This window comes from Haliotis asinina, chromosome 7, assembly GCF_037392515.1.
Source record: "Haliotis asinina isolate JCU_RB_2024 chromosome 7, JCU_Hal_asi_v2, whole genome shotgun sequence".
NCBI classification, from domain to species: Eukaryota; Metazoa; Mollusca; class Gastropoda; order Lepetellida; family Haliotidae; genus Haliotis; species Haliotis asinina.
The window spans coordinates 42,253,485-42,279,942 of NC_090286.1; the positions used below are offsets into that span (position 1 = coordinate 42,253,485).

The following is a 26,458-nucleotide window of genomic DNA, read 5'->3' on the forward strand; positions in this document are numbered from 1 at the left end:
GGCTCTGTCTGATTACCCTGAAACTGTCTCCTAGTGATGACAAACTGAAGTCATGCAGGAGTTCATCAGCTGGGTATTAATTACAGAAATGAGTAATGGATTCCTTTGATTTTTGTCCCGTTATTATTACTATTTTTTTTTTTTCTGAAATGAGAATTTGAATGGAGACCGGTGTTTAGTGAGGTTTTATTTCTCATTAAGCAATATAGCAGACATAACATGGCAGAGGTCACAGTGAAAAGAGAAAGATCTCTAAAGTATCAGTTAATGGAAAAATATCAAGCATGTGAAAATTGAATGACCAGGACTTGAGAATATAAGTATTTATGAGGAAAGATACAAAGAAGATGTGAGATCCAAATATTATAATGACTGTGATTATACTGAGGATTATTACCGTCATGATCTGATCACACCAGCTATGACCTATGTCTTCTGACCACTTGTATTGTTGGGACAGACATTCTCTAGTACCTGGTAGAAGAATTATTCATGCTGAATCACAGCATGCAGTTACATTTGGTTACATCATCTTGTCATGAATCAGTGTTTCATCACTAATACCACACATTACAATGTCCACGAGTTCCCATTGTCCCTGTCATCCAACATTTAGGAATGAGCTTCTGTTTACACACATCATGATGTTGGGTCCAGTGGAAAAGTCTCAGTCCTGAGTTGCTTCATTTCTGCAGAGCATAATCATATTGTCTTGGTAATTCACTTAAAATGGAACACAATAATTTTATGAGCATCATCATGCAGTTTGAAACAGTGAGCTTTTCATTAATATTCTGCTTGCATGTTCTATTTCTGGATGGCAGTTTGTAAATACTGAAACTTGAATTCAGTAGGCTTTCTGACTCTGTAGGCATTCTGTTTCAAAATTAGCCCATCCAAGCTGTAAGCAGGTGATGTAGCTTTCTTCTCAGCAACTGAGGTTCACAGTCTGATGATTCTATTTAAGTTGTGTAATTATATTTGCAAGCTGACAGTTTGTATTGCTCGCAAGAGACATATTTCTCTGTCACTGCCAGCTTTTGACATTTTATGAGACTGGTTTGTGGAACACCAAAGCAGAATGAATGTGTAGAAGATACTCTAATTGTTATTGTCGATCACAAATTTGATATTGTTTTGATGTTTGCTTTAATACAAGGTGGGATCTTTAGTTGGACCTATAGTATGTGGGGACAAATAAGGTATGTTAGAAGTTACAGGCCTTTGAGATGTATATCAAAAAGCATTCATGTGGGTCATTTTGCTTTCAGCTACGAGAGTTTGAAGCGTTTGTGCGACATCTACAACAACAACCTCGATAGTGCGCTTCAGCTGGTGAGTTAGTAATCACTTGTGAAGGAGACGTCAAAATATTTATGTTTGATTGACTATTGTGACTAATGGGTTTGTTTAGTAGTTTTGTTTGAATATTGCAAAGTGTGGCATTGATGGTAAAGTGATTTGTAAATGAGCTTTTGCAAAATTAAATTGACTTCCCACAAAAAGAAGTTTCAAAACCAAATCTCCTCTGTGGTGTAGTGATTAGAACATCTAAATGGAGAGTGGACGCTCCTGGGTTCGATCCCCAGCCGTGTCATACCAAAAGTTGTTAAAATATGGTACTTTTTGGCCCCTGTCTGGCATTAATGGGTACAACAATGATGACTGGTCTGCTCAGAGTCAGTATAATGTGTCTGAGTGGGATACTCATGCTTAACTGTAGCATGGTATCTCATTGAGCGAGCTCTATGGAAAACATCTTAAGTCTGGGCTATTACAAACAGCCACACATGCATACACATGCACATCATCATATGATTGAAGTATTCTTAAGTACAACATTGAACCCATTTTACCTCACGTCATCAAAACTATTGGCTGATTTGAGACATGGTATTCTTTCACCCTGTTTCTTTTTGGAAGAGTCCAGGTTCAAATGAATATCACTTTCAATAGAATATACGATACAGGCCTTGTAGTTTAGCTTCTTGTTTGTATGACCACCTTGGATTCAAGTGGACACTGTTCCCACTGTGGGTATTATGAATGCAGAGTGGCTATTTTATTTTCTGTTAAACACTGCTTTAAAATATGTGGGTATTTCAGTGATTTTAAGTACATATCATTGAGTAAGTGTACTGAGCAGGTATGTACTGCCTTATGGTCGTACCTAAGGAAAACCAACTTCAATATAATAGAAATGGTTTCATAAAAAATCACTCATCCTGTACTTTCAGTACAACACTAGTCCTCCTCTTCTATATCAGAGAGGTACACAAAGTCTGCAGTTTAGACTACTAGTTTTCCAACTTTCATATTTGTGGAAGTCGCGGTGGTTGAGCGGGTTAGGCAGCTGACTTTGTGTGTTGGCGATTAGGTGCCTGACCCTGAGGATGTGGGTTCAAATCCTGGATGGGACTCACCTGAAAAAAGTACTAGAATCTCGTACTTTACTACAAAGTGTATAACACATACATTTGACCACTTTCTAGATGGCATTGTGTAATCATAGTCCAATACTAACAGTACAACTTGATACCAGTCAAAGTCTTTTTCAAGATGCAAGCAATTTATATAAATATATTGTGTGTGCATATGTTTGAAACTTGTGTATCTAACATTTAAAATGTGAACTGACATGCAACACTTACTTTTCAATGCATAATTAGAAATTTTCTATGCATTTTTTACCAAGATATGCTGCTTATCTCGTCTTTGAGCATTTGTTTTGTTCATTATCAGTGGAAAGGAACAGCCCACACATACCAGTTAAACAAGCGTCCCTCCACCACCTTGCTGAAACACATTCTCCAGCAGTGCTACAACCATGCTGTCACAGACCCTGAGAAGCTCAACCAATATGAACCATTCTCACCTGAGGTATTTACAAGTCTACACTCTTTTTTAATACAAATGATGTGTTTTATAGGAATTGAGAATCATTATTTCTTGGCAGATAAACAGTTCTATATGCATCAGACAAACTAAGGGTTGAAAGCATGAGTAACTGGTTTGCAGTAACATTCATCAGGGTGACATACACCAACAGATTGATACCGATTTGAAACAGCTCTTCTGATCAAGGTGTGTTCCTCCTCGATGACTTGAGCCTTGAATGTCCAGAGGGTTTGTCCATGTGAAAATGTAAAACCCACGGTTGCCCACATAATCTCTGTTGAGTTGTACTTGTGATGTGTAACTATGGAAGATCAAGATTCATGCAGATGTCAACCTTCAATCAGACTCATATCCCTTCCAGATGCTGAAACCCTGTAACATGACAAATATGGAAAATCATGATCTGTTTTGACAATATCATATACTTTTGCACATATTTCCTACTTGGGGTAGTATGAATGTTCTAGTTATGATGTATCCAAAGGGCGTGTCCTCTCATTTTGTTGAATATTTTGTCATCAGGTCTATGGTGAAACATCCTTTGAACTTGTGGACCAAATGATTCGCTCCATCAATTTCACAGAAGAGGACAGCTTCATAGACCTTGGCAGTGGTGAGTATTCAGGAAGGTATTCCAAATGTGTACAGCTTTTACATCGAGGTCAGATTGGCAGGTTCTCATGAACGTGAGGTTTTTAGTAGTTTTGCATATTCTGTTGCCCGGTAATGAATGACTGTTCACAATCCTTGAAGAACTGTTGTTTAAAAAACTGCAACCTGATATCAGTTTTTTTGTTCCAAATATTCAATCATTCCTTTGATCATATTATAATTTCTCATCAACAGATTCATCATCCAGTTACAGTCACATTCATTTATGGAATAGGGTTCTTTTATTTCAAATTATTGTTTGAAAAAACACAATCTTTGGCATATACAGGAAGAGGTTTTGGGAATCTAATTATTATTATTAGTGATGATTGATTGGCTGGAACATACATGATTGCGATGTATGATCAATAATGAATGCTGCCCACTTATTAACACTGGCCCAAAACAAACATGTCATTAGTCTAAAATGCTGGATCTTTCATAAACTGAACAGGAAGAGTTCATGACCATTGGAGGGAGTATATTTGTGAAGTTGTGTCTTCACCATGACGGAGGTGTCGTGGGTTAGGATAGAGGTTAAAGCATTTGCTTGTCATTCCAAAGGCCCAGGTTTAAATCATTTGGGTACAATGTGTGAAGCCCATTTCTGGTGCCTCCTGCCTAGATATTGCTGGAATATTGCTAAAAGCTATAAACTTACAAATATCAGTGATCCCTAGTTATTTTCATTCTGTATGTTTCTCAGTATGCATTGTGAGTTAGAAAGATAAGAGGATGATTTAGTTTCTTGCTACGTATGTGTGATGGTATATACACCTATGTTTGGTTGCAGGTGTGGGACAAGTGGTGCTGCAGGTGGCGTCAGCCACCCCCTGCAAGATGTGTTATGGCATGGAGAAGGCGGAGTGGCCAGCCTTTTATCAAGGGGTATGGCATCCAAACTAAAACTTAATGTCACATGGTGTCCACTGAAATTACTGTAGTGTTGTGAATGTAAACATTTGTGTTGTACAACCTTATTTAAAGTATTGGGTATGACTGTCAATTTGCCAGTTTGTTTCAAGTTATACTGCCAAGATAATTGCAATTTTCCAGTAAGCTACAGTTACCACCCTTACACACAGTCTCTTCCATATGATTCCATAATGTGGAATGTTAATATTAATATACGTCGATCAGTTGCTATTTCTTGTAAACCAGTGAAGATACGGGTTAGAATAGTTCTTCAGTAACCCATGCTTGTTGTGAGAGATTGGGATTGGGTGGTCAGGCCCTCTGACTTTGTTGACACGTCGTCATATCCCAATTGCTTTGAGCAATGTTCATGCTTTTGATCACTGGATTGTGTGGTCTAGACTTGATTATTTACAGACCCCAAATATAGCTGGAATATTGCTGGATGAGGTGTAAAACTAAACTCACTCTCGCACTGTTTGAAGTATTTGGTATAATTTGCCAGTTTCAAATTAAGACACTTTGATGTGGGCAGTGGGGTAGCCTAGAGGTTGAAGCGTTCGCTTACCATGCTGAAGACCTGGGTTTTCTTCCCCACATGGTTACAATGTGTGCAGCCCTTTTCTGGTGTCCCCCACTGTGATGTTGCGAAAAACGACATAAGACTATAATTACTCACTGCAGTTGTGCAGGTTGATGCTCATACTGTTGATCCCTGGAATATTGCTCACTCATGTTAATCAGTTGTTACTTCAGGTAAATTTTTGTAAATAAAATATTAATAAGAAACTCCAATACAGAAAGAAGTATACAAGCCAGTAGACTATTTTGATGGTATGTTGTTGAAGGGACTTCATTAGAAATAAAATGTCCTTAAAAGCATGGACTTTTGCATGTGCTTTCTGTAAGTTAAAACTTCTAGAAACACATTTTAGTACTGATAATTGGTGCTAAGTCACATTAACTGTTTTATCTTCAGGCCATGGACAGGGAGTTCCGAAAGTGGACAAGATGGTATGGGAAGAAATACAGTGACTATAAGGTTAGAGTCTTATATTGTGACTCGGTGTGTTCAGTATTTGCTGTCTTGCAGGAGCTTGAAATGCATAATTTCTGTCATTAGCAACTTGTCTGTAGCTTGAATATAGTTTAGTAAGCTATGCTAATAATATAGTTCATATGATGATACTATTTCAAGCCAGGAGACTCAAAAGCATTTGCAAAGACTGAATGCATGTTTCTGGTGAAAGCTTATAGCATTACACTATTCAACAGAATAGTGAATACCCTTGGATTGTTAAATGGACCAAATTAGCAACTTATTTTCCTGTTGGTATAATTAATCTTTTTTGAGTAGCTGTTGTCACAGGAAAAAATCAGATGTTTTTTAACTATATTTTATTATGTTTTCTCTTTACTCTGCCAGTGGTTGATATTAATATGCCGTTTATCCTTGCAGTTGGAAAAGGGAGATTTTCTATGTGAAGAGATGAAAGATAGACTAAACAATGCAACGTAAGTATTCTAATTTCTGTCCCATGTTAATTGACAACATTAATTCTAAGGTTTTTGTGTATTCTGTACAAGGCTTTGTGGTAGCGAAGGATTGATTCTGCAATCTGCAAGTTGTGACAATTTTTGAAGCCCATATCTCGTGGCATCTGTCATGCTATCACTGAAATTTTGTTAAAAGTAGAGTAAAAACTGTGCTCATTATTCTCATTAAAGTGAATGCTAAGTAGACTCTTTTTTTCACTTTTTCAGTGTGATATTTGTTAACAACTTTGCCTTTGGACCTCAGGTAGATCATCAGGTATGTCTTGACTATTTTGGAGAGAGACTCACCAATCAATAAAGATTTTTCTCAAATGTAAAATTATATTTTATCTGAATGTATTTTGACACTCAGATAACTTTTTGTTTGATGTTCCTGGTTCCATTCTTTACACGTGTGAGGAATACTTCTTGTGACACTGCCAGAATGTTGCTGGACTATTGCTGAAAGTTGCAGTGAAAAAATACTTACTCAAACAGAATTACCTATCTCTTTGTTCCTGAAGATATGTTCCGAATTCCTTTATTTGATCATTGCAGTTTTTTTTATGTTTACAGATAAAATTGTGATTTACAGAGCCTAATTCTGATCCTATATTCATGTTGCAGCTGAAACTCAGATTTTCCAACATGAAAGAAGGTGCTAAAATTGTGTCATCCAAAGCATTCTGTCCGCTCAACTTCAGAATCACAGACAGAAATCTCAGTGGTAAGTTTTTTTTGTGATTTACAAATAAGTAAACTTCATGGCTAATTTTAGATCAACTAATTCTGAGTCCTACATTTGAGGACATACATTTTCAAGGTTGTTTTGATTAATCACCCTGTTTCATCAGCGTTTTAACAGCATATTAACTTAATAAATCTGATTTGTCTTAATGAGTACTACTCTCTTAGTTTAATGATCATTTTGTTGTAACCCATTGATTGAACCGCAATATTATGAATACTGTTATTTATTTTATTTGATCTTGTAGACACTTTTTATATGCATGCTGTGTGTGTTTTAGGTTGTCAAAAGCAGTGTTAGTGACCATTTGTTTTGCATGCTTTAGAAATAAATTTGTCTGCATCAGTAGAATGGGAACAAATTCATCTGTAACAATCATTTAACTCATGTAAACAAGTTCCCGAAGTTAAACTATCTGAAGAGCACTTGCTTTATCTAAATTTGTAAATAGATGTACATACAGTTAGTGCTAAGGAGAATTCAGAGTATTTTGTTACATGAAGTTTTATACATTTTAGTTTGATGGGAGATTGTACAGAGAAATATTAAAATTTTGACTATTTCATTCTGTCTGTCACAGAGTACACTTCCATCAAATTCAGACTGAGGTTACTTTTTTGTGCTCAATATTTTAACTTTTGCTGTTAAGTTTGATCCTTGTTGATCTGCATTTTAGGAAGGTGAAAACCTGTCAAGTGGCAGATGTTTTCTGCTTTTAGATCTATATGAAAACTTGTAGATGGAACTTTTCTTTCCACCATCATCATGTCAATTTTGAGGCATCATCATCCATGGAACAAAGATCATTCATCCTCATGTCATTTCTACTTCTCTCTTTAGCCATTGGCCTGTACCTTTTACACATGCCTGTACCTTACAGAATTTACTGTTTTTTTCAGTAGTTTTGATTTTGGATAGAACACCCTTTTCACCCTTAGTACTAAATTTGGTATGTCATGTAAGAACTCAAAGTGCCTCCATGTAAGGAGTACTAATCCTCTTCCATTCTTAGCATGGTCAATTCCCATTATATATTCAGAAAAAAAAAGGAATTATGTAGAGTGTCTTTTTGACACTGAATTGAAAAAAGTTTGTAAAGATCTGATTGTATGCAGAAGTCTTGCATGATTTAAAGCAGAAATTTAGACACTTTCCTCATCTTTGGAGTACAGCACAAAAAGAAAGAAACTTTGTTAAATGCAAGGCAGATGTAGGTCACTTTTGTTTTAATCTTTTGCCTTGATCCATTAACTTTTCCAGATATAGCCTCAATTATGCATGTTACTGTGCTGTCCCCATTACGAGGTGCAGTGTCTTGGACAGGCAAACCAGTCACCTACTATCTACATACTCTAGATAGAAGTCTGGTGAGTTGCCCGGAGTTGCCTGCCCCTCCATAAGCCAGGCATAGTTACCTCCCCTTTGTTTAGGGAGCCATGTTGTGGAGTGTGTGAGTGGTGTTTTCTTGGCTAACCTTCTATTTGTCCCAGTTCATCAGCCCTGCATGCCAGCTGCATGTCATCATCACCAGTCTAGGCACTTTAAGGTTGGTGCTGCCTTGAAGGTCTCCATATACATTTGGCTTATGATTTCACAGCTGATTTCCAATATGTTTCATCCATGTATTTCCTGTAGATGATTAACATAAAAATTGATCAAATTATGTCAGCCTGTCCGATTGTCGTCTGTTTATGTTAGATTTGTTTCCTTCATCTCATTTTACACATAAAGTAGATGCCATTGAGACAGTGTTGAATTATGTCTGTTAAGTCTTCAAATTTGACATCTTCAGAAAAGGAATTATAGTTTTGAAATAAACAGGATGTGTATTGGAGAAGGCTGTGAAAATGTTTTAGCTATGTGTTCCAAGAGACCAGAACAGGCGGTTGCCATTGTAGGTGGGGAGGGTAGGACCATGATGTTAAATTGCTTTCTGCCATTGCAGATATTGGGACAATCATGCATGTAACGGAGCTGTCCCCACTATGTGGTGCCGTATCCTGGACCGGCAAACCATTTACCTACTATGTTCACACAATAGATAGAACGTTGGTGAGTAACTCGGCCGCTACTGACATTGTAGGTCATGCAGGCTGGGACAATGCTCATAGGCATCTAGGTGTTATGTATAGCATTGGTGTCGGCACTCTCTCCCATGTTTCAGTTTGTCAGTGGAAGGGGTGTCATTTACCATAGAGAAATCACAAAATATTACATGGACATTCCTGTCAATGTGTATGTATGTATGTATGTTACCTTGATATCAATGCTGTTCATTGGCAAGGGATGGATTTTATACAATTTACATCTTGCACCAAGCAAATTACATCTGAGGCTGAACCAATCTCCATCTGAATTAAATTTGTACAGGTGGGCCCTGGGATCCATTCAATATTTAACATTCAAGTTCCTTCTGGACAAGTTGGCCCACGTTCACAAGGATATCTCCAGAGTTATCACTATCCTAGCTTGTCACTTTCAAGGCTTAACTACTATTCCTGCTTGACCTGCAGATATGTTTGCACTGAGGAATCTATTTATCAGGGATGGCAATTTTCCACAAATCTGAAAAGCTGCTGATTAAATGCAAATGAATCGATTCTGGAACCTGTTGGTAGCCTGTGATTTTCAGCTAAAATCACTTTCACTTGTTGCCATCCCTGAATTATGTTATACAGTAAGTTTCTCTTCTTTCCCAACATTGTAGCGCTGATAGTGAATTGCCTGGGTTCCCCTTATTACTGTATGGAGGGGTGGAGGAAGATGCTGTGCGTGAAACAGTAGACTTGGTGTATCAATGTCTATGTACACTTTCACTGAACTATGTATACAGATATATACATCAGTGTTTGTAGTCCTGTCTCTCTGTCATAATGTGTACACTGTTGAACAAATGTCACCAGTTGCAGAAAAAAAGGGTCTTTGTTAGTTTTGTTGTTCTGTAAAATTTGAAAAGCAAAGCCATTGTATAAACTAACATCGTTCTGTTTAGTTTTACTTGTGTTGAAAGATGTACATGTTCGAACTGTTGTTCCTATAAGTTGCGTTTTATTTAATTGCAATAAACTGACTTTGGTTTACATTCTACCATGGTCGGCTGGGATACCCACAATAAGACAGTATGTCAGTTGTGGATGATGAAACACTTTTCCTCATTTTTTGTTTACCTTACACCTTGCTTAATATATTTATACTGAATTTCCTTGATTCTTTGAAATGATATTTATTAGCTTCTATGCCATGGGTCAAGAGTGACACGTTTTTTTTTATTTTACAATATACCATACTGAAACTGTTTTGATCTCATAATGTTCAAACTTATCCTGTACTTAGATTTAAGCTTTTTTTATGGCTGTTTAAAGGTTTTGTGTTATGTAACTTTTATCTACTGATACAACCACTGATTGTTTTTTGTTTCTTTTCTTTCAGTTAGAGAAATATTTCCTCAGGTTGAAAAATCCTAAAATGAAGGTAAGAAAACAGGCATAGACATAAGGCAAATGTCACATTAACTGTATGTTAAGCGATAGTGAGGTACTGTATGTAATGTGACCATGTGTGTTACGTTGTACACATGGGAAGACTTGTTGCTAAGGTTCTGCTGTTGCCGCAGGACTACTAAAAGAGGGCACCACCCTGTCACTGAATGATAATCATTTTGCTTTGTGTTTCAAATGTTTTCTGTTACAAATATTGAACCTTGTGACCATCAAAGTAAGTAGGGAGGTGACCTTCCTTACTAATCATAATAGTACAGTGGTCCATAGTGGGTTGTCTCTGTAAATTAGTATTTATCCTGAAAGACACAAAATTTAGTTTAATTTATTTCCATTAACACAGCATAATGGGTTATTTTTATTATTTTTTTTCTTGTCAGGAAAATGCAGAAATCAGAAAGGATAGACGTGGAAGACCTATTACCTTTAAAGATAAAGTCAATCTAGTTGAAAATGTAAGGATGTTACTGTCTTAAGACTTGTGTAAAAAGCAAACATATTTACCAGTAATCTGGCATGTAAAATGTAAAGCCTCGACATTTTTTTTCAGGCATCTTATATTTCTTTTCGTTATCTTCTAGCATATTTTGTATGATCATGAACTTACATTTAAGAATTGGTATGATGGGTCAGGTACTAAATATTTGAGAATTCGATCCACAGAAATAGAAGGAGATATGTATGTTTGTTATAATAATTCTAATTCTCTCGCAGGAGGATCAGAGGAACAAGAAGCGGCGTCGAGAACATGATGATCATAACTATCAAGCTGCTAAGATCATCGACTTTGACTCCGCCAGCAACACCAGCAATGCCACTACCGACGACAGTAGTCTGTATGGTCCCACAACACGTCGGGGCTGGGCTGAGTGGGTTGCTGCTAGACCCAAATCTCCAACATCCAGTATTGAACAGGATAATGATGAGGTTAGCTATTTGTATTCCTTAAGGGTTATGTATGTAGATCAGGGCCGAGTCATTTTGTATTTGCAGTTGTGGACATGTACAATCCTCACCATGAATAACTGCAATATTGTTGGTGCTTAAAACAATATTCACTCACTCAATTTTGATAGATCTAAAGGCAGCTTTGGGTTAGGGTTAGGGTTAGGGGCAGTAGCAGACTGGTATGAATGAGGTATTCCCATGTTTTAGCTGAACATGGAGCTAAGGGAAGAGGTGGATAAGGAGAAGAGGAAGAAGCAGGTGAAGCACTTGAAGAATGGAGCTCTGCAGAAGAAGAAGAGACGAGACCGGAAAGGTAGGTGTATCTTGTATCTAGCATCTAGCTCTACACCTGATGTTGTGAACTGTGTAGATGACATGCCACACCCTACACAGTCTCACTTGCTATCTTTCTTTAGTTACTCTCATCTTTGGAGGGGACAGAGGGATGGGCTCAAAGGAGAATCACTGGGAAGCCTGCCATATAGAGTGTGTAGGGGCTCATTTGGTATATTCATGTGTCATTGTAAGAGGGTCTTGATGGAAGGTGTTACAAGTCATTAGTAAGTATAATTTTGGTCCTTTACTCAATAGCCAATATTTTTTGCAGGGTGGTGTAGTTTAAAAAAACCAACATGAATTAAACACAGGACAAGCTGTCAAGTTGATTCTGTGATGTGAAATATCTCTATACAGTGTAAATATTTCCTCTGGGCAAACATTGTAACAGCTGGTTCCGCTTTCTCTCATTTTTGCATTTGGTGGTTTGCCAGGACCAAATTTAGTTGTGTTTAGTCATGTATGAGATTTGTGAAAATTTACAGGACAAGGTAAAGTATCAATATTTTATTGACATTTTGAAATTAGACTCTTACAGCATTTACGATAAGTTTTTCAGTTGTTTTATGCTCAACAGTATGCCCCATCAGGACCCTCCTGAATTGAAGCTTTCAGAATTCGTGTGGTTTCAGAATTCGTGTGGTTTTGAAATTTCAGTGTGTCTATTTCTCTTTCGATCTTAATACTGGGAAATCATTCAGGACTGTTTTTTGAGAAATCTGTTTTATATATACCTATGTATAATGTGATCAGTCATGAAAAAATAAATGCCATTTGCTGTGTTATTCGGGAATAATATTTAAAAATTCCCATTGAAAAGATACTAACACTGACACAGTGTTTGTCCTGCAATATTAGTGCAATTGAAAATGTTTCTCTGTTTTAATAAATAAACTGCTATAACAACCCATGAGTCCCTAAATAATTTAAAATTGAATTACCCAAAGAACCCCTTTCAATCTTCCACAACATTTGGTGACAGCATCCCAGTGCCAGTGTGCCATGTTTAGACCTGTAGTCAAGATGGTAATGGCTGTCATTTCCCTTGTTTCAGCTCGAAGGAAAATAGTTAGCCCCACAACTAAAGCATCTAAACTTCGCAACAAAAATAAAGCTTTGGCTCTGGATGGACTCAGCCTCTTGCATACACACACTCTACTGTCAACATCGGGAAAAGGTAGATGGAAGCAGTATATCTCACCTGTCGTTGTTGTAGTAGCTGTTGTAAGGGTGCACTGTAACCATCAGAGTTTGGCTCACACCTATATGCTTCTGGTTTTGTGGGGGTGTCATATGGTGTCTGATGAAGTCCTGTGTGTGTTGTTGGTGTGCAGTAGTTTGTGCATCTCAGGATAGTTTTTGTAGATGAAAAAGGACAAGGAAGAGAAGATACTCCATTGCAGTGGTATTTCCGTGTTTCACTGGTTCAGTTATCAGAAGGGATAAATGTCTGTAGATGGAGGTGCAGCATGCTGGCTTGGTTGTATTCAATTTGATAAACATTCCAGGTGCAGGTTAAGCTGCAAGCTTTGAGGGTTGATTATTTTGCATCAATCTGTGATGGGAAAACTAATAAAGTCCTTTGTCCATTGTTTTGATGGCCATGCACGATATCCGCAGTATTCAGTTTTCAGTACATTGTGGAATCATGCAGTTTCATGAAATATTTGATTGCTTAAATTGTAAGTATTCATGATAAAATTACTCGACAATTTTTTGAAGAGAGCATGTTAACTAGAAAATGGTGACAGTGTCAAAGTCACACAAAATGAGAGTTTGAGTGAGGATCGTATTGAGTTGAATTCAGTATATCTCAGGACTGTAGTTATATTATTGCACAATGTTTAACATGAATTAAATCCTGAATTATGTGTGTATGTATGTATGTATGTAATTTATATGGATATATATGTAATTTAAGTTTCAGTAGCATTGAGATATGACATCCTACTCACATCCTTCATCACAAATGTCGGTGTATTTCTGCATGGTACTGGTATGGTAAAGGGGACTTTAAGCATGCTAGTTATGGTATTCTGTCAGGTGTCTTGGGTGATGTTTGCTGTGAGTCATTAGTCTAGTTACAGCTGTATGTGTCACAAATCTAATCTATTTTCTCTCTGTTTAGGTACGGACGATGTGACCTACAATGACCGCAGCATGACAGACCATTCCAGCTCTGTTTTCAAGCTTACTACTCAGAACCAGACTGTTTCATCTCTAGAAACACCACCTGCTCTGCAGCAGTTATTAGGTGAGAGTTCATCCAGCGACAAGGCATGTAATGGTGGTGGGATGGGTCTGAGTTTGATAAGTTCACAGAAATTACATGCCCTGAGCTTATTTCTCTAGCCATTGCTTATGTTAAAGGTATTGTGAAGCATTCAAGAGATATAAGTGATTGGTGATTGGTTTGTTGTTTCAGAAATCTTCCGGCAGCAATATATGGCATACTTGGCGTATATGCAGAGTCCACAGTATAAGCAGCATGTTCAGATGGAGATTGACAAAGAAAATGTGAGTGAAATATGCTTTTCTTCACAGAGATGACTTTACAGTGTGAGATATCTATCTAATGATCACATTTTATGTTTTTTAGCATTATGGATTTGATTTCTATGATCATGGTATCCATTGTGTTCCTCCTTAGATTTTGATAGAAAAAAACCCAAATGTACCATACTGCACATAACATAGATTATATCCAGAGACAGCTTGAAAGATATATTTTACAGCAGACTTTGACTATAAAACCATTTGGACCAATCTAAGCAAGCTGATTACCAAATTACTGATTTATTTGATGAATTCCTTCAGCTGTTTATGTACTGCAGTGTGATATATGCTTGAAGATGACTGGAGCTATATGGTGTTGTTTCAGTTGAGGAAGCAGGATCTGCAGAACAAGATGTTCCAGCTTGAGAAGCAAATTACCAACCTGCAGAAGGACAGTGTGGGTGTGCTCAAGGCCAGGCTGAATGAGGTAGATATATATTGTCAAAACACAACTACACGGGGAGAGAGAGTGAGTGAATCTTAACTTTATACCACAAATGGGCTTCACACGAATGGGATACCCGTGTAGGGGAATTGAACACAGGTCTTCTTCATGACAACCAAATGCTTTAACCACTATTCTATGCAACTGGCCCAAACGAGAATGAAGCTAGATAGTTATCACATATACTACAGGATGAGTCATTTGGATTGTGTGGAAAAATATTAGAAGAAATGATAAGTTATGTCTGTTGTTTTAGCCCCTGGAGTCATACAAATTCCCATTTGTTATAAAATTTCTTAAAGATAGGAATTAAATTGATATTCTGTATATTTGACTTGGCATTGCATCAACTGAACGAACTACTTCTCTTCTAATTCTGATGAAAGCCATGCATGTATTCAACAAAATATTTGTACTTGCTTAGCTAGAGATTGCATGTGAAAATTCGCATCCAGTCAAATCATGGAACTTAAAGATGTAAATTGTCCTTTATTGGACCCAGCTCAAGGATAGGGTCTGATTTTGAGTACTTTCCCTGTCTGTTGATGACACCTTTATTTCATGACAGTAATCAGTATGGTTGGATTTTTCAGCTGGGAATTGATGCAAGCAACCCTGACGACTTCCTGTCGCAGGCGAAGACAATCGTCCATGAGCACAAAGAGCTGGAGAAGCAGGCTAGTACATTGTCCACACAGATCAGAAACCTCGAGACAGAGCAACAGAAGTTGGTGAGGGATCTCTGCCGTTACTCGGCACCCTGCTCCTCTGTACTCAAGGGTTCATCATGTCATTGTCGCCCACCCGCCACAGCCGCTAGCTGTTGCCGCTGCTGTCTTTGTTTGCATGGTCTGCTGTTGCTACCGAAGTTGTTGCAGTTGTGCTGTGGTTGTGTTGGTGCTGCAGCAGCAGCAACATTGATCCTTCACATGGTGTTTTAACTTTAATAAATTGGCTTCTGTTAAATGCCCAGTTTAACAAGACAGTTTGAGAAAAATATGCTGTGAAAAGCATGTCTTTAGCTTGCACTGGTCTGTACAGGTTTGATAATGTTGATTTTGCAAAAGAGATCATATTTTGAAAATTCTCCAAACAATTAAATCATTTGAGAAGTGATTTGTAGGTCTAACTATAACTAAATATTGAAGTCTAAATCGAGGGCCTAGTTATTTGGTATTTGATGTATTCTTTTGTAAGTACAACTATCAATGTGGATTATATCTTCCTGGTTCTATGTGCATGAATTTAATGCAGGAATTGGACTGAGGAACATGATCTTTGGAGTAGTTTGAACCGTGTAACATGCCTTTTTGAAGAATCAGTGTTTGTCTCATAGAGCCAATAGTGGACTGAAGTAGTTGTGATCCTTCTGGACTAGATAGTAGATGGACTCCTTTGGCCAATCTTAGGTATGCAGGGAGAGGAATGGGAAGCTTTTGTGTGGGAGGAGGGAATGGTTGGATCATGTGCAACTGCTAAAGTCAGATTAGGTTTAGTGTTATAACCTATTCCTTGATTTGTAATGATGGAAAATTGTTTTCCAACTACACATAAAATGTACACACTTGTTGGTTTTATGAAAATCAAAAATCAAAGGTATGTCTTCTATTAATACTTCAACAAAATTCCCACAAATGTTTCAGTCAAATCAAGATCACAGTTGTGATACGCAATTTCGAGCAGCACAAGAGCATGTTGATAAATGTTTGGGATAAGTGCACCAATTTCATCTTTTATGTTCATCTAATTCATGACTAACTGCTGGATCAAGACTTAGGTACCATGTTGAAAACTGCATGTCGTGAAATTGTCTTAGAAGAATGCATTTCATTCATGTTTCATTAATCATTACTCAGAGGTTCTTTGCCAGTAGATACCTGTTTTAACAAAAGTGCATGTAAATTAACATAAGACATGAAAATTAGTTAACAGTTATGTGTTCAGTCTAATCTTTAACTTTCATTTGCTTTAGCAGATTGTTGTATTGACATGCACATTTAGAGCCAAACAGTGTTAAAAAGAAGAGCTTTGCATTACTTTGGTTCAGGGAGGGTTTGTTTAGAGAGTCCAATATAGATTGTTGGTATAGCCATGCACATGTTTGGTTTACTGTGAATCTGTGCTCGTTGGTTTCATTGTCTCTGCATGAAATACAGAGGAGTTTACTGTCTTATATGTGTTGTACTTCATCATTCATGTCAGTGGTTCTGGTTTCATCAAGCATGACTGAGAATGTGTATCATGGACACAAGAACCTTGAAAACACAACTTAGTTGTTGCAGAATTGCCTGTGTTATGTTTTGCAGAACACAGCCAATATGTCTGTACAGATTTCTGATGTGTTGTGAATTCCATACCTTGTGATTATTGATATTACTCATCATTGTTGATCATTAAATAACACATGTTTAACAATTGTATTGATTAATTTCTAAATTATGTTATTAAGCCAAAGTAATTTTAGCACAGGTCATTGGTCAGTTTGTAACTTGTAATTCCTTATTAATTCATACAACAAAAGGCTATTTTTGAAAAATGTGAGACTAAGCAGTAATGAGCTTTAAATAATGTCCACAGATGAATGCACAGACACTAGCAGAAAAGAATGGTATTGGCCATGACAATACAAGAAAGGTAGGTATAGTATGAACTTAACTGTGCTTCTAATTCTACAGGGGCGGTGGGGTAAACCATTCACCTGTCGTGCCGAAGACCTGGGTTCAATTCCCCATGTGGGTACAATGTGTGAAGCCCACAACTGGTGTCCCCTGCCTTGATATTGCTGGAATATTGATAGTTAAGGGAATAATTTGTATGCTATATGTGTCCAAATATCATCATGCAAAATTATTAATTCTAAACTGCTTTGCTAGGCCAGGTTCTGCTAATCAAATTCCAGATTTCCACCAGGAGTCTTTTTCCTTTGGGTGAATACCTATTGATTATTCACTGAAATGCTTAGTATGTGAGAGATCAGTGTCTTATATCTGAAAGAAAATAAATCAAAATAATTTTCAAAGTATTGTTAATCCTACACAGTCACTTATGACTATGAGGTATATACTATTGATTCTGTTGTTTTTCACAGAATGGTTTCCTCCAACCCGTGTACACCCAGGACTATTTGTGGAAGGAAGTTACAGCATTCTATTCCCGCAAGAGACAACTGGTCAGTCAAGTGATGAAGTTGGAAGAAGAGGTGAAGAAGCTGGAGGCGATGAATGCCTTTGCTGACAACAAGTCCTTTCTCCCAGATACTCCAGCACCAACACCTAAAGCTCTGTCACCGAAACACTGTAGCAAGAGGAAGTCTTCGGCCTCCAGTAGCCCTGCACAAGTGACCTGCAAGACTGAGGGCAAGCCTCATGAGCTTGTCACTGGTGATGTCAACAGCATGATTTCCAAATTGAAGAATGATGTGACATCTGCCCTTATTGGAAATCTTGGAAGAAATGGGATTGTTGGAGATGTGAAAAGTGGTGATGAAAATTGTGAACGTTCATTTAAGCACCCTGATTTGTCGATTAAAGGTTTGCTGGAGTGTACCAAACCAGTTAAGATGGATGGGAAAGGGGATGCTGGAATAGTCAGTTCAAATGTTGAACATTCATACGCCTCATCAGATGTGGTCAAGAATTTAAAACTTAGTAAGCCCACAGTGTTGAATGGTGTCAGGGCACCCAATGGTGTGATAACTGTGTCATCACTACATGTACCAAACAAACCATTAGTAAACTCGCCTACATCTCCTGCCACTAATGTGAAGAACATTCCCACTAACAAACAAACTGATCTCAAAACCATGACGGACGAAAACAAACTTCGTTTGTCTTTAGCAAATGACTTGATTAACTTCCGTGAAAGTTTTGATGGACGAGCAAATGGAGCCAATACGAACAAGCTGTCAGAAGTGACTTACTCGCCAATAAGCCGGCCTAGCAGTCGTAGTAGCACAGAATCCACTCCTTCTGGAATGGAAGTGACTGCTAGTCCAGATATTCTTTTGCCCGGAGGGACAGCACCTAGAGTCGTGAAAACCACGGTGGCTGCACAACCTCTGAAAGTGGCATCATCTCACACCCTGACCACATCTGTGCGCTCCCACAGTCTGACGACTCAATCGGCGTATCATTCCGCGGGAGCTACTGTCAGTATCTTGTCTCCAGGGACATACCTCTCCTCATTGCCAAATCAAAAACATGTTAACAAGATCTCAAAGGCTGTGACTACACCTGTGAAGACATCGAAGCAAGTGACTGCGGTGTCCAACCCACAACACCCCATCCAACAATTACCTCCCAAACCCAAAGATGCTCCCAGAGTGATTCCTCATGTTGCACAAGCAGTACGCCCAGCACCTCTGCCTGTACAGACTCAGATGGTTCAAGATAGACCAGGAATGTTGCAGAACGTCCAGGCAGCAACAGTTCAAGGTGAGATGTCTATCTTTGTTACAATGTCACTCTGATGTTCATAAACTTTGCTCTTCTTGCATTTATGTAAAGTATTAATTTTACTAAAACAGCACTGGAATCTGAAGTTTTGCGATATTATATGATGGAAATACATTTCTGAGCAAACTTTCTGGACTACGAGGCTGTGTCTTATGTGCCTTTTATTGATTGCACATGATTCTTATTTAGGGCAATGGGACAGATATAGGAAGTAGGTAACCACTGGTAATATAAAAACTGACGGGATATTGAAACTTAATTAGAACCTTTCATGTTTGATCAATGTTTCATATGTTTGTTTTTTAATTACTTCCAGAAAATAACATCTGTTTTGATGCTGCATCATAGATAAGATTCATGTGCAAATGGAAGAATCTTAAGTCTATTGTCTCCGATATGTCTTTGTCAATAGCACATTCTAATTCTAAGCAACATTCTGCTGTTCATAATGTGTTTCAAAATTTGTTGTCACATTGATATTAACTGAAAAGCCTCCTTATTCTTAGGTACAGTAGTACAGCTATATTATAATTTCACTTTTGATTCTTGAATACTGCATGGAAGGTTGTGTTGTTATTTTATGTTGCTAAGTTGATGACAAGTTTTGACAAGAACCTTTGCACAGGCAAGGAAGAGGTCTGAAGTTGTGTATGTTAGCATAGTTATTGGTTGTACCAAGTTGATTCCATTCCATTATGAGATTGAACAGTTACTTTTCCTTGGCAATGCTCTCTGTTTGTGAAAAACTCACTCTTCAAATGGCCCGAAATTTACTCATAACAACTTCAAAAATTATTCACATTTTTGTCAGTATCACTTTGGGAATACATGGAAACAAATGTACCATGTAATAAGTGATGGCCCAATTTATGTCAAAGATCATTTAAATATTTCTGGTGATTTTCTGAAAAATTATGTTGACTAACAACAGTGAAACAGTTTCACCCTTTGTTGTGATGTTTTGAATTGTGCTGGTTCTTGTAGTGCTGATGATGAAAAATAGCCTTAATTACTTCATTTCATTTAAAATTCTTAAATAGATATTGACCGTTTCCTTGTTACATCAGTCACTTTATTTGTGCAGTGGTAGTTTTCCCTTGTCTAATGTGTTAAATTAATCAGCGATGATTTCCCTAGTGGAATAACAAGACCTGTACCTGCTTGTGCAAAGTTGATTGAAATGGTGTAGATATTTTCGACTTGTCTGTTTTGATACAAAGTTGGTCCCCAGGTTGACACGGGGAAAACTGCTGAATCAGCTGCTCTACTGCACTGCCTTCTTGTTGCCATAGCAATTGCTATGTCATTGTTGTCACTAGCAACGCTTAGTTCAGTTGCTCCACATTGAGTGTCAGTGGGTGTGGCTTATGTGGTGTGGGTGATGTGGTTGTGGCTTCATGTCGGGATGGTTGTGTGGTGGGTGGGTGGCATGGAGGTTGAGGGTGGGTGGAAGAGCAGGGCACTTGCAGGAAGGAAAGTGTGGACAATGTGGGATGAGTGATTGAAAGCATATTGGCACTGTTTGACAGAGAAGTTGAATGAACCACTTGCATGATATGTAGTGTAGTATTTGAGCTTCATACTGTGGTATTGGTGTAATTTTCCTCAGTATATATCATTAGTATTTGAATACTTATATTCCTTGTTTCTTACTGTTTCTCTTAGATGTGTTGGTTTTTTTTTTTGAAAGTTTGTTTAATGTTGATGTTGTACAGTTGCCTTGCATGTAGCCTGCTCATGTTAAGACTAGTACAATCAGTCAAAATTTTCATAGTATGGTGAGAAACATTTTGAGATATTATGTACTTTCAGTCTAGGAATAACTGTTTTACATTATTATCTTTCTTCACAGTGACTATTTTTCTGATAATAAACTAACATAATTTATATTGTGGTTTGGTAAAACCTTGTCAAATTTGATTTTAGAAAAATCAGTAGCAAAGTAGTTTATCTAGACCTGCTTGTTTTTTCCCCCAAGTATGTAGAAAGTGATATTAAAGTTCCCAATTGTAATTTTGTAATATATTTATAATATAATTTTATGGCTTTGAAGAAGTAACATGTGTTTCACTTTATAACAGTTGAAAAAGATAGATATATTATTGTCTAGTGTTGTATTTTGTTAGTGAATGCAGGCTCATAGCACAAAGTTTAAACCTATAATTTAGTATAAATCCCTGTACCAATTTTCATACTTTTAGTGTTTGGTACGCATTCAGGGTAGGAGAATTGACAGAAATATGTTTATGATCAGAATGAGAATGGAGAAGTATAGAAAAGGGTGAAAATATAAACAACCTCACCAACACATTTTCTTGCCTATAAGTTAATGCAAAACAAATATGCTGCTTTTACAAACTCTAACTTCTGTGCAAGAAGATTACTGCTTAACTTTGCTTCGTAACTGTTGAATTAGCAAATCCATTTCTAACAGTTGGAAAAATATGGTGACCGTTTTTCAACAGACTTAAAATATTCCTAACTATATGTTTAATGATCTGTTATGATAGATTTGAATTTAGAAAAGATGATTTCTTAATTGCCATGCTTTTTTTTGACTGCTTGTCAGTGTAAGAAGGACCATGTTAATTGGCAACTGACTTCAAAACATTTATTGCTTAATGAAAAGACAGTTAACACATGCCTTGAGACTTGAGAAATTTGACTCTGTTTTTTTCCCTTATTTCTACAGTATTGATCATAAGCTTCTAATCAATGTGAAAAATACATTTTATCAGATTTATTAACTAGAATATGTCAATGATACTCTCTAATTTTATCGTTGAAGCTCTTAATAAAGTGATGTCAACATGGCTTACTAAACTACATCTTTCTTAATGTAATCTATTTGACAGGATAACATAGGAAAATATCAGTCCTGCGACTAAAAGTACAGGAGACCAATGCATTGAGTTTTGAAAGAGTTTCTTCAGTCTAAAATGATCATTAGATAATTGACATCAATTCATTAAAAAGAATATGTATGATCTGGTTTGGACTCGGTAAGGATATGGGCTTAGATTTTCAAATCTCTCTTAACGCTAGTATAGTCGTAAGTGCTATACAGTAACAGTAACTTATAGCTATCTTAGTGCTAAGAGAGTTTCGAAAATCAGGGCTGTGAATTTTAGTGAGGTGGGTCGGTTAGGCTGTGTGAGTCTTAAAAAAGAACAAATAGCTCTGACCAATGTCTTCAGATAGGAGTATGTTGCTAAGTGTTGTTTTGGAATTTATTTTCTCCACTACAGCAGCCTAGGGCTAATATGACTTGACATATTTGATGAACATTTGATATGAACAGACTGGTGGTATTTCCACTTACAAAATGTCTGATATTTTATGATAAAGCTTCTGAGAAACATTTTTACATTCAACTACAAAAACGTTTGAGGGAAAGTTGGCTGCAAGCAATGGGACAAACCAGTCTGGACACATCAAGTTATTGACATTACTTGTTCAGTCGGGGTAGTAGCCTAGTGGTTAAAACGTTTGCTCGTCATGGTCCCGAGGTCCCGGGTTCGATTCAACAATGCATGAAGCCCATTTATAGTGTCTAACGCCATGATGTTGCTGCATTATTGCTAAAAGCGGCGTAAAAATAACATTCACTCACTATCTGCTCAGTTTTGTTTGGAAGCCATAACAATCTGAAAATGAACTTTTCAACTGAAACTTCTGAAATTTAAGGGTATAAGGGTCTCATTACATCATAATATAGTGAACCTAATTCTAAATTCTAATTTGACGTTATGGAACTAGTGATAAAAGTTAAGGCAAATAGCGTTATTTTGTTTTGTGTATGGACGTTATAGTGTTTTGATTGTTTCTGTTGTATTTTTTTTATTGTGCCATGCTTTTTGCACTGCTGTGTGGTGTGTAAATTGGAGTGTTTTTTCTTCCTGCTTCTCTGCACATTGCTTCCTATAAACATTCCATCTTGTTCCTACTTGTGTGAAAACTAATCCGTGAAATAGCTGTAGAATTATTTATGCTGAGGTACTAATTAGATGTTAAAGTAATGGAGGCAATATGATTACGTTTAATTCAAATAAGAGTTAAGTATCTTGTAGTACTTAATCAAGCTCAATTAGGGATAAAGCTCAACTGCAATCCTTATGTATTGCAGGTTCTAAGGTGCAGAAGGCTGAGAGTGGATCTCCCACCACCAAAAACTGGCAGGCTCAGATTAACAGTGGCTTCGATGCACTTGTAGCATTTGCTTCATCAGAGTTAGATCGCAATCGAGAGTTAAAAAGGAAGAATTTGAGTGAGGATCCTACACGATCTGTTAGCAAGACTTATGGAACACCACCACTTAGTAAATATGCCAAATCTACAAAATGTATGCGAGGAATGGATGGGAAAGGCATGTTTTCTGGGGTGAAAAAGCCGATGGGTTCATTTGGGAGTTCAGCTTTAGCTAAGTGTGCCAAACTACAAGGTGTTTCTTCCACCACTAGTCGCTCCCCAGGGTCATCGTCTACAGGACCCAGAACCCCGCCAGGTTCACCTCCTGCTGAAAGAAAGGGGCCATGTACACCCCCCGGCTCCCCAAAGGACCATGGTAGGAAAAGTAGGAGTCGTAGTGAGAGTATGGGCCGGAGTCGCTCTCGCTCACATAGCTACTCTTCTCGGAGCAGAAGTCGGTCAAGTAGTGGCAGTCGTAGTAGGAGTTCATCACGCAGCCGTTCACGGCGCAGTAGTAGTCTGAGTAGTTTGTCAAGTGACAGTAGTGACGATGAACGCAAGAAGGCAAAGAATGGCAGTGCAGTGCAGCTCAGCAAGACCAACTTATCTGCCAAAAACTCACCTTCAAACAAGCAGCAGACTAATCATTTCTATTCGAGAGACATCAATTGGAATAAATCCAGTGATACCAACAGGCTAACCAATAATAATGTTAATGCCTTTGCAGGGAGTCCAATACAAACTAACAGTTCCGCTACATGTGCCAATATACATGTTGTTAACAACAATAGCTTCAGTGGAGGAGGTGTGATGATGATGAATACTCCACCACCAACTTCCAGTGTAAACATTGGGCCTCCTTCAGGATTAACTGGTTCACCATTCAACAACTACTCATTCCCTCCCCGTAAAGACGTTGTGCCCCCAGCCCCACCTACTCTTCCATCTGGTCCCAAACCGTCTGACCCTGTTCCACTCCCTGGTATGCAGCTACAACATCTACCGCAGGGGTTCCAGAACAGCACCTATAATGAAATGCCCCAGATGCCCAATTTGAATCAGCCCCCTCCAAACAGATCATCATTCAACAATAATGTCAACCCTGGAACACCAATTAACCAGCCTCGACAAACAGCACCATTTCCAACATTACCTGATTTGAGTCGTCCACCACCCAACACTATTTTCCAAAGGCCTCTTCTTTGTAATAACAATTCACCCATCTCTAATTCCATGCCTGTGGGACCACATCAAAATACTAATGCCCCTCCTCCACGTCCACCAATGCCTAGTTCTGGAATGGGGGTTTCACAGAGACCAAATTCGGTGGGTCCAGCGTTTAATGTCAATTCACGTCCATGCGTACAAGGTCCTTCAATGAACTCTCCCTTGCGTCACCAAGGGGACATGCCACGTTCCCAATTCCCTGACATGCAGCGGTCAATACCACCTGGGTGTGGAAACCCTCAAGACTTTGTACCCCCACAGCTGAACTACCCACCTCCTCCATTATCCGCCCCTCCCCAGAGAATGAACCAAGCTCCGTCACTACCAAACCCAACCAATCCAGTATCACGTATGCCCCCTTCTATGTCCACCCCACCTAATGGGGCCGCCCGTATGCCTGCCTACACATCCAACAACATACCTATAGGCCCTCGTAGTGACTTCTCGGCCAGCAGGATGTCCTTCCCTCCAATGAATGCACCACCTTTAAACTTTTCCATGAACCAGGGTGGACTACGGCCACAATATGGCCAACAGATGCCACCACTGAGTAACTCTGGTTGGCAACAGTATCCGATGGGAGGCAGGTGATACAGTGCCGTATCGTCAAGACTTTGCTGATCCACCTGCTGCTTCTCAAGTCTAGGCTGTGCTCGTGTTTATGTGCATTGTCATCCAACCTGCTCATGGGTGGGCATCATATTGTAACATATTGAAAAGAACTCTTAATTTATGGACTGTGTGTCACATGACTATAATCTGTTGTTGTTATCAGAAGAGTTTCTGTGAATGTGATGTATGTCAATGTTTGTTGAGAACGGTAACAACAAAAATCCCATTTTCCCCTCAGGTGTTACATGGATCTTCTTACTTCCGGAGAACAAGCAGCCATAGCAGAAATACTACTCCCCAAGAACTCAAACAATACAAATGGCTCATTGTGCCATCAAACCAAGCACAATGTTGTATAATAGATTGTTATACTTACATCCTTTATTCAGATCCTTGACTGATGAATGGCAAATTTTGGAAATGACTGTTAACACTTATATTTTCAAATCACGCGGGCACTAAAGTTATTGCATTAATGAACTGTGATCAGACATAGGGCCATTACAGGATTTGACAAGTGTGTGAAGATCATTATTACAAATTGCTCAGAATGAATTCACAGTTTTATGACAACCTAAGGCATTGTCCCTACAGCTTGTGTGCATGGGATAGGTTTTGATGGAACAACAGCAGTAACAGTTTGATACTGAGAATCGAGTACCGGTAATACTGCACAATTCCAGGGATCACCAAAGGCAGCAACTATTTGGTTACTATATTGCAGACATCAACCCTTGGCAGCTAGCAGGGGGAACTGGATTACACGGACTTTGGTCATGTTAGTCTGTGATGAAGCTTGTTGTTACCATCACCATTACTGTTATCAAGTGTTCGCAAGAAACTTTGAAGCATTGGAGAGGTGTGTTTTATCAAATGCTGTGTATATTCACTTCCAACTCTGACAATTTGTCTGGCCTTCTGTATGGTCTGTCGTCACGTCTGACCTTCAAGAGGTGATGATGAAATTACACTTTTTCACTTTTTATGTAGCTCTTTCACAAGACTACCGCACATCATGATGTATATAATTTTATGATACGTGGTTAAAATATTTAATTGATTCTAAAAATTTCTCTGACAAAATCTCAGGTGGTTGAAAAGTTTTTTGAGAACACTTGTACATTGATGTCCAAACTATATGGATGTTTGTCCCTACCAGTGCAGAAGTGGAGAAATGCTTTTTAAATACATACACTTTCACGAGTATTTGAAACTAATTCAAATGTAAGATCAGATCCATGGCTGACCCAATACAGTACACTTCTTACCCTTTAAAAGTAATTTTTGCTATTGATTCATATAGAGGCACTTCGAAGAGTGATGTGAAGAGGTGTTTCTTTCTGGAATAAGACCATTTGGGTAATGTTTATCATATCTTGAGGTTTTCTCTTATGCTTCTCACTTGTTTTTCTCACTTAATTTTCTACTGAAAGCTTGTGCTCAGTTT

The 26,458-nt window shown here is 38.0% G+C and overlaps 1 protein-coding gene across 10 annotated transcripts in view; it reads left to right on the forward strand.

Annotated features, from left to right (window-relative positions):
- The window catches only part of LOC137290211 (histone-lysine N-methyltransferase, H3 lysine-79 specific-like), a 38,003-nt gene extending 12,924 nt beyond the window's left edge, over positions 1-25,079 (forward strand). Inside the window, exons 4-24 of one of the 10 annotated variants that reach the window (XM_067820942.1) lie at positions 1,272-1,335; positions 2,743-2,880; positions 3,421-3,511; positions 4,343-4,437; positions 5,444-5,506; positions 5,924-5,979; positions 6,229-6,277; positions 6,628-6,727; positions 8,009-8,115; positions 10,178-10,219; positions 10,626-10,700; positions 10,960-11,172; positions 11,401-11,506; positions 12,584-12,706; positions 13,658-13,783; positions 13,955-14,046; positions 14,411-14,512; positions 15,124-15,261; positions 17,108-17,164; positions 17,619-18,963; positions 23,111-25,079. In XM_067820942.1, the coding sequence (XP_067677043.1) occupies positions 1,272-1,335; positions 2,743-2,880; positions 3,421-3,511; positions 4,343-4,437; positions 5,444-5,506; positions 5,924-5,979; positions 6,229-6,277; positions 6,628-6,727; positions 8,009-8,115; positions 10,178-10,219; positions 10,626-10,700; positions 10,960-11,172; positions 11,401-11,506; positions 12,584-12,706; positions 13,658-13,783; positions 13,955-14,046; positions 14,411-14,512; positions 15,124-15,261; positions 17,108-17,164; positions 17,619-18,963; positions 23,111-24,990 (5,062 nt within the window). In that variant the 3' untranslated portion in view covers positions 24,991-25,079. Of the gene's footprint in view, positions 1-1,271; positions 1,336-2,742; positions 2,881-3,420; positions 3,512-4,342; positions 4,438-5,443; positions 5,507-5,923; positions 5,980-6,228; positions 6,278-6,627; positions 6,728-8,008; positions 8,116-8,693; positions 8,801-10,177; positions 10,220-10,625; positions 10,701-10,959; positions 11,173-11,400; positions 11,507-12,583; positions 12,707-13,657; positions 13,784-13,954; positions 14,047-14,410; positions 14,513-15,123; positions 15,262-17,107; positions 17,165-17,618; positions 18,964-23,110 lie in introns of all 10 variants that reach the window. The other 9 variants (XM_067820941.1, XM_067820950.1, XM_067820943.1 and 6 more) reach the window with 9 other exon arrangements.
- Positions 25,080-26,458: the final 1,379 nt, after the last annotated feature.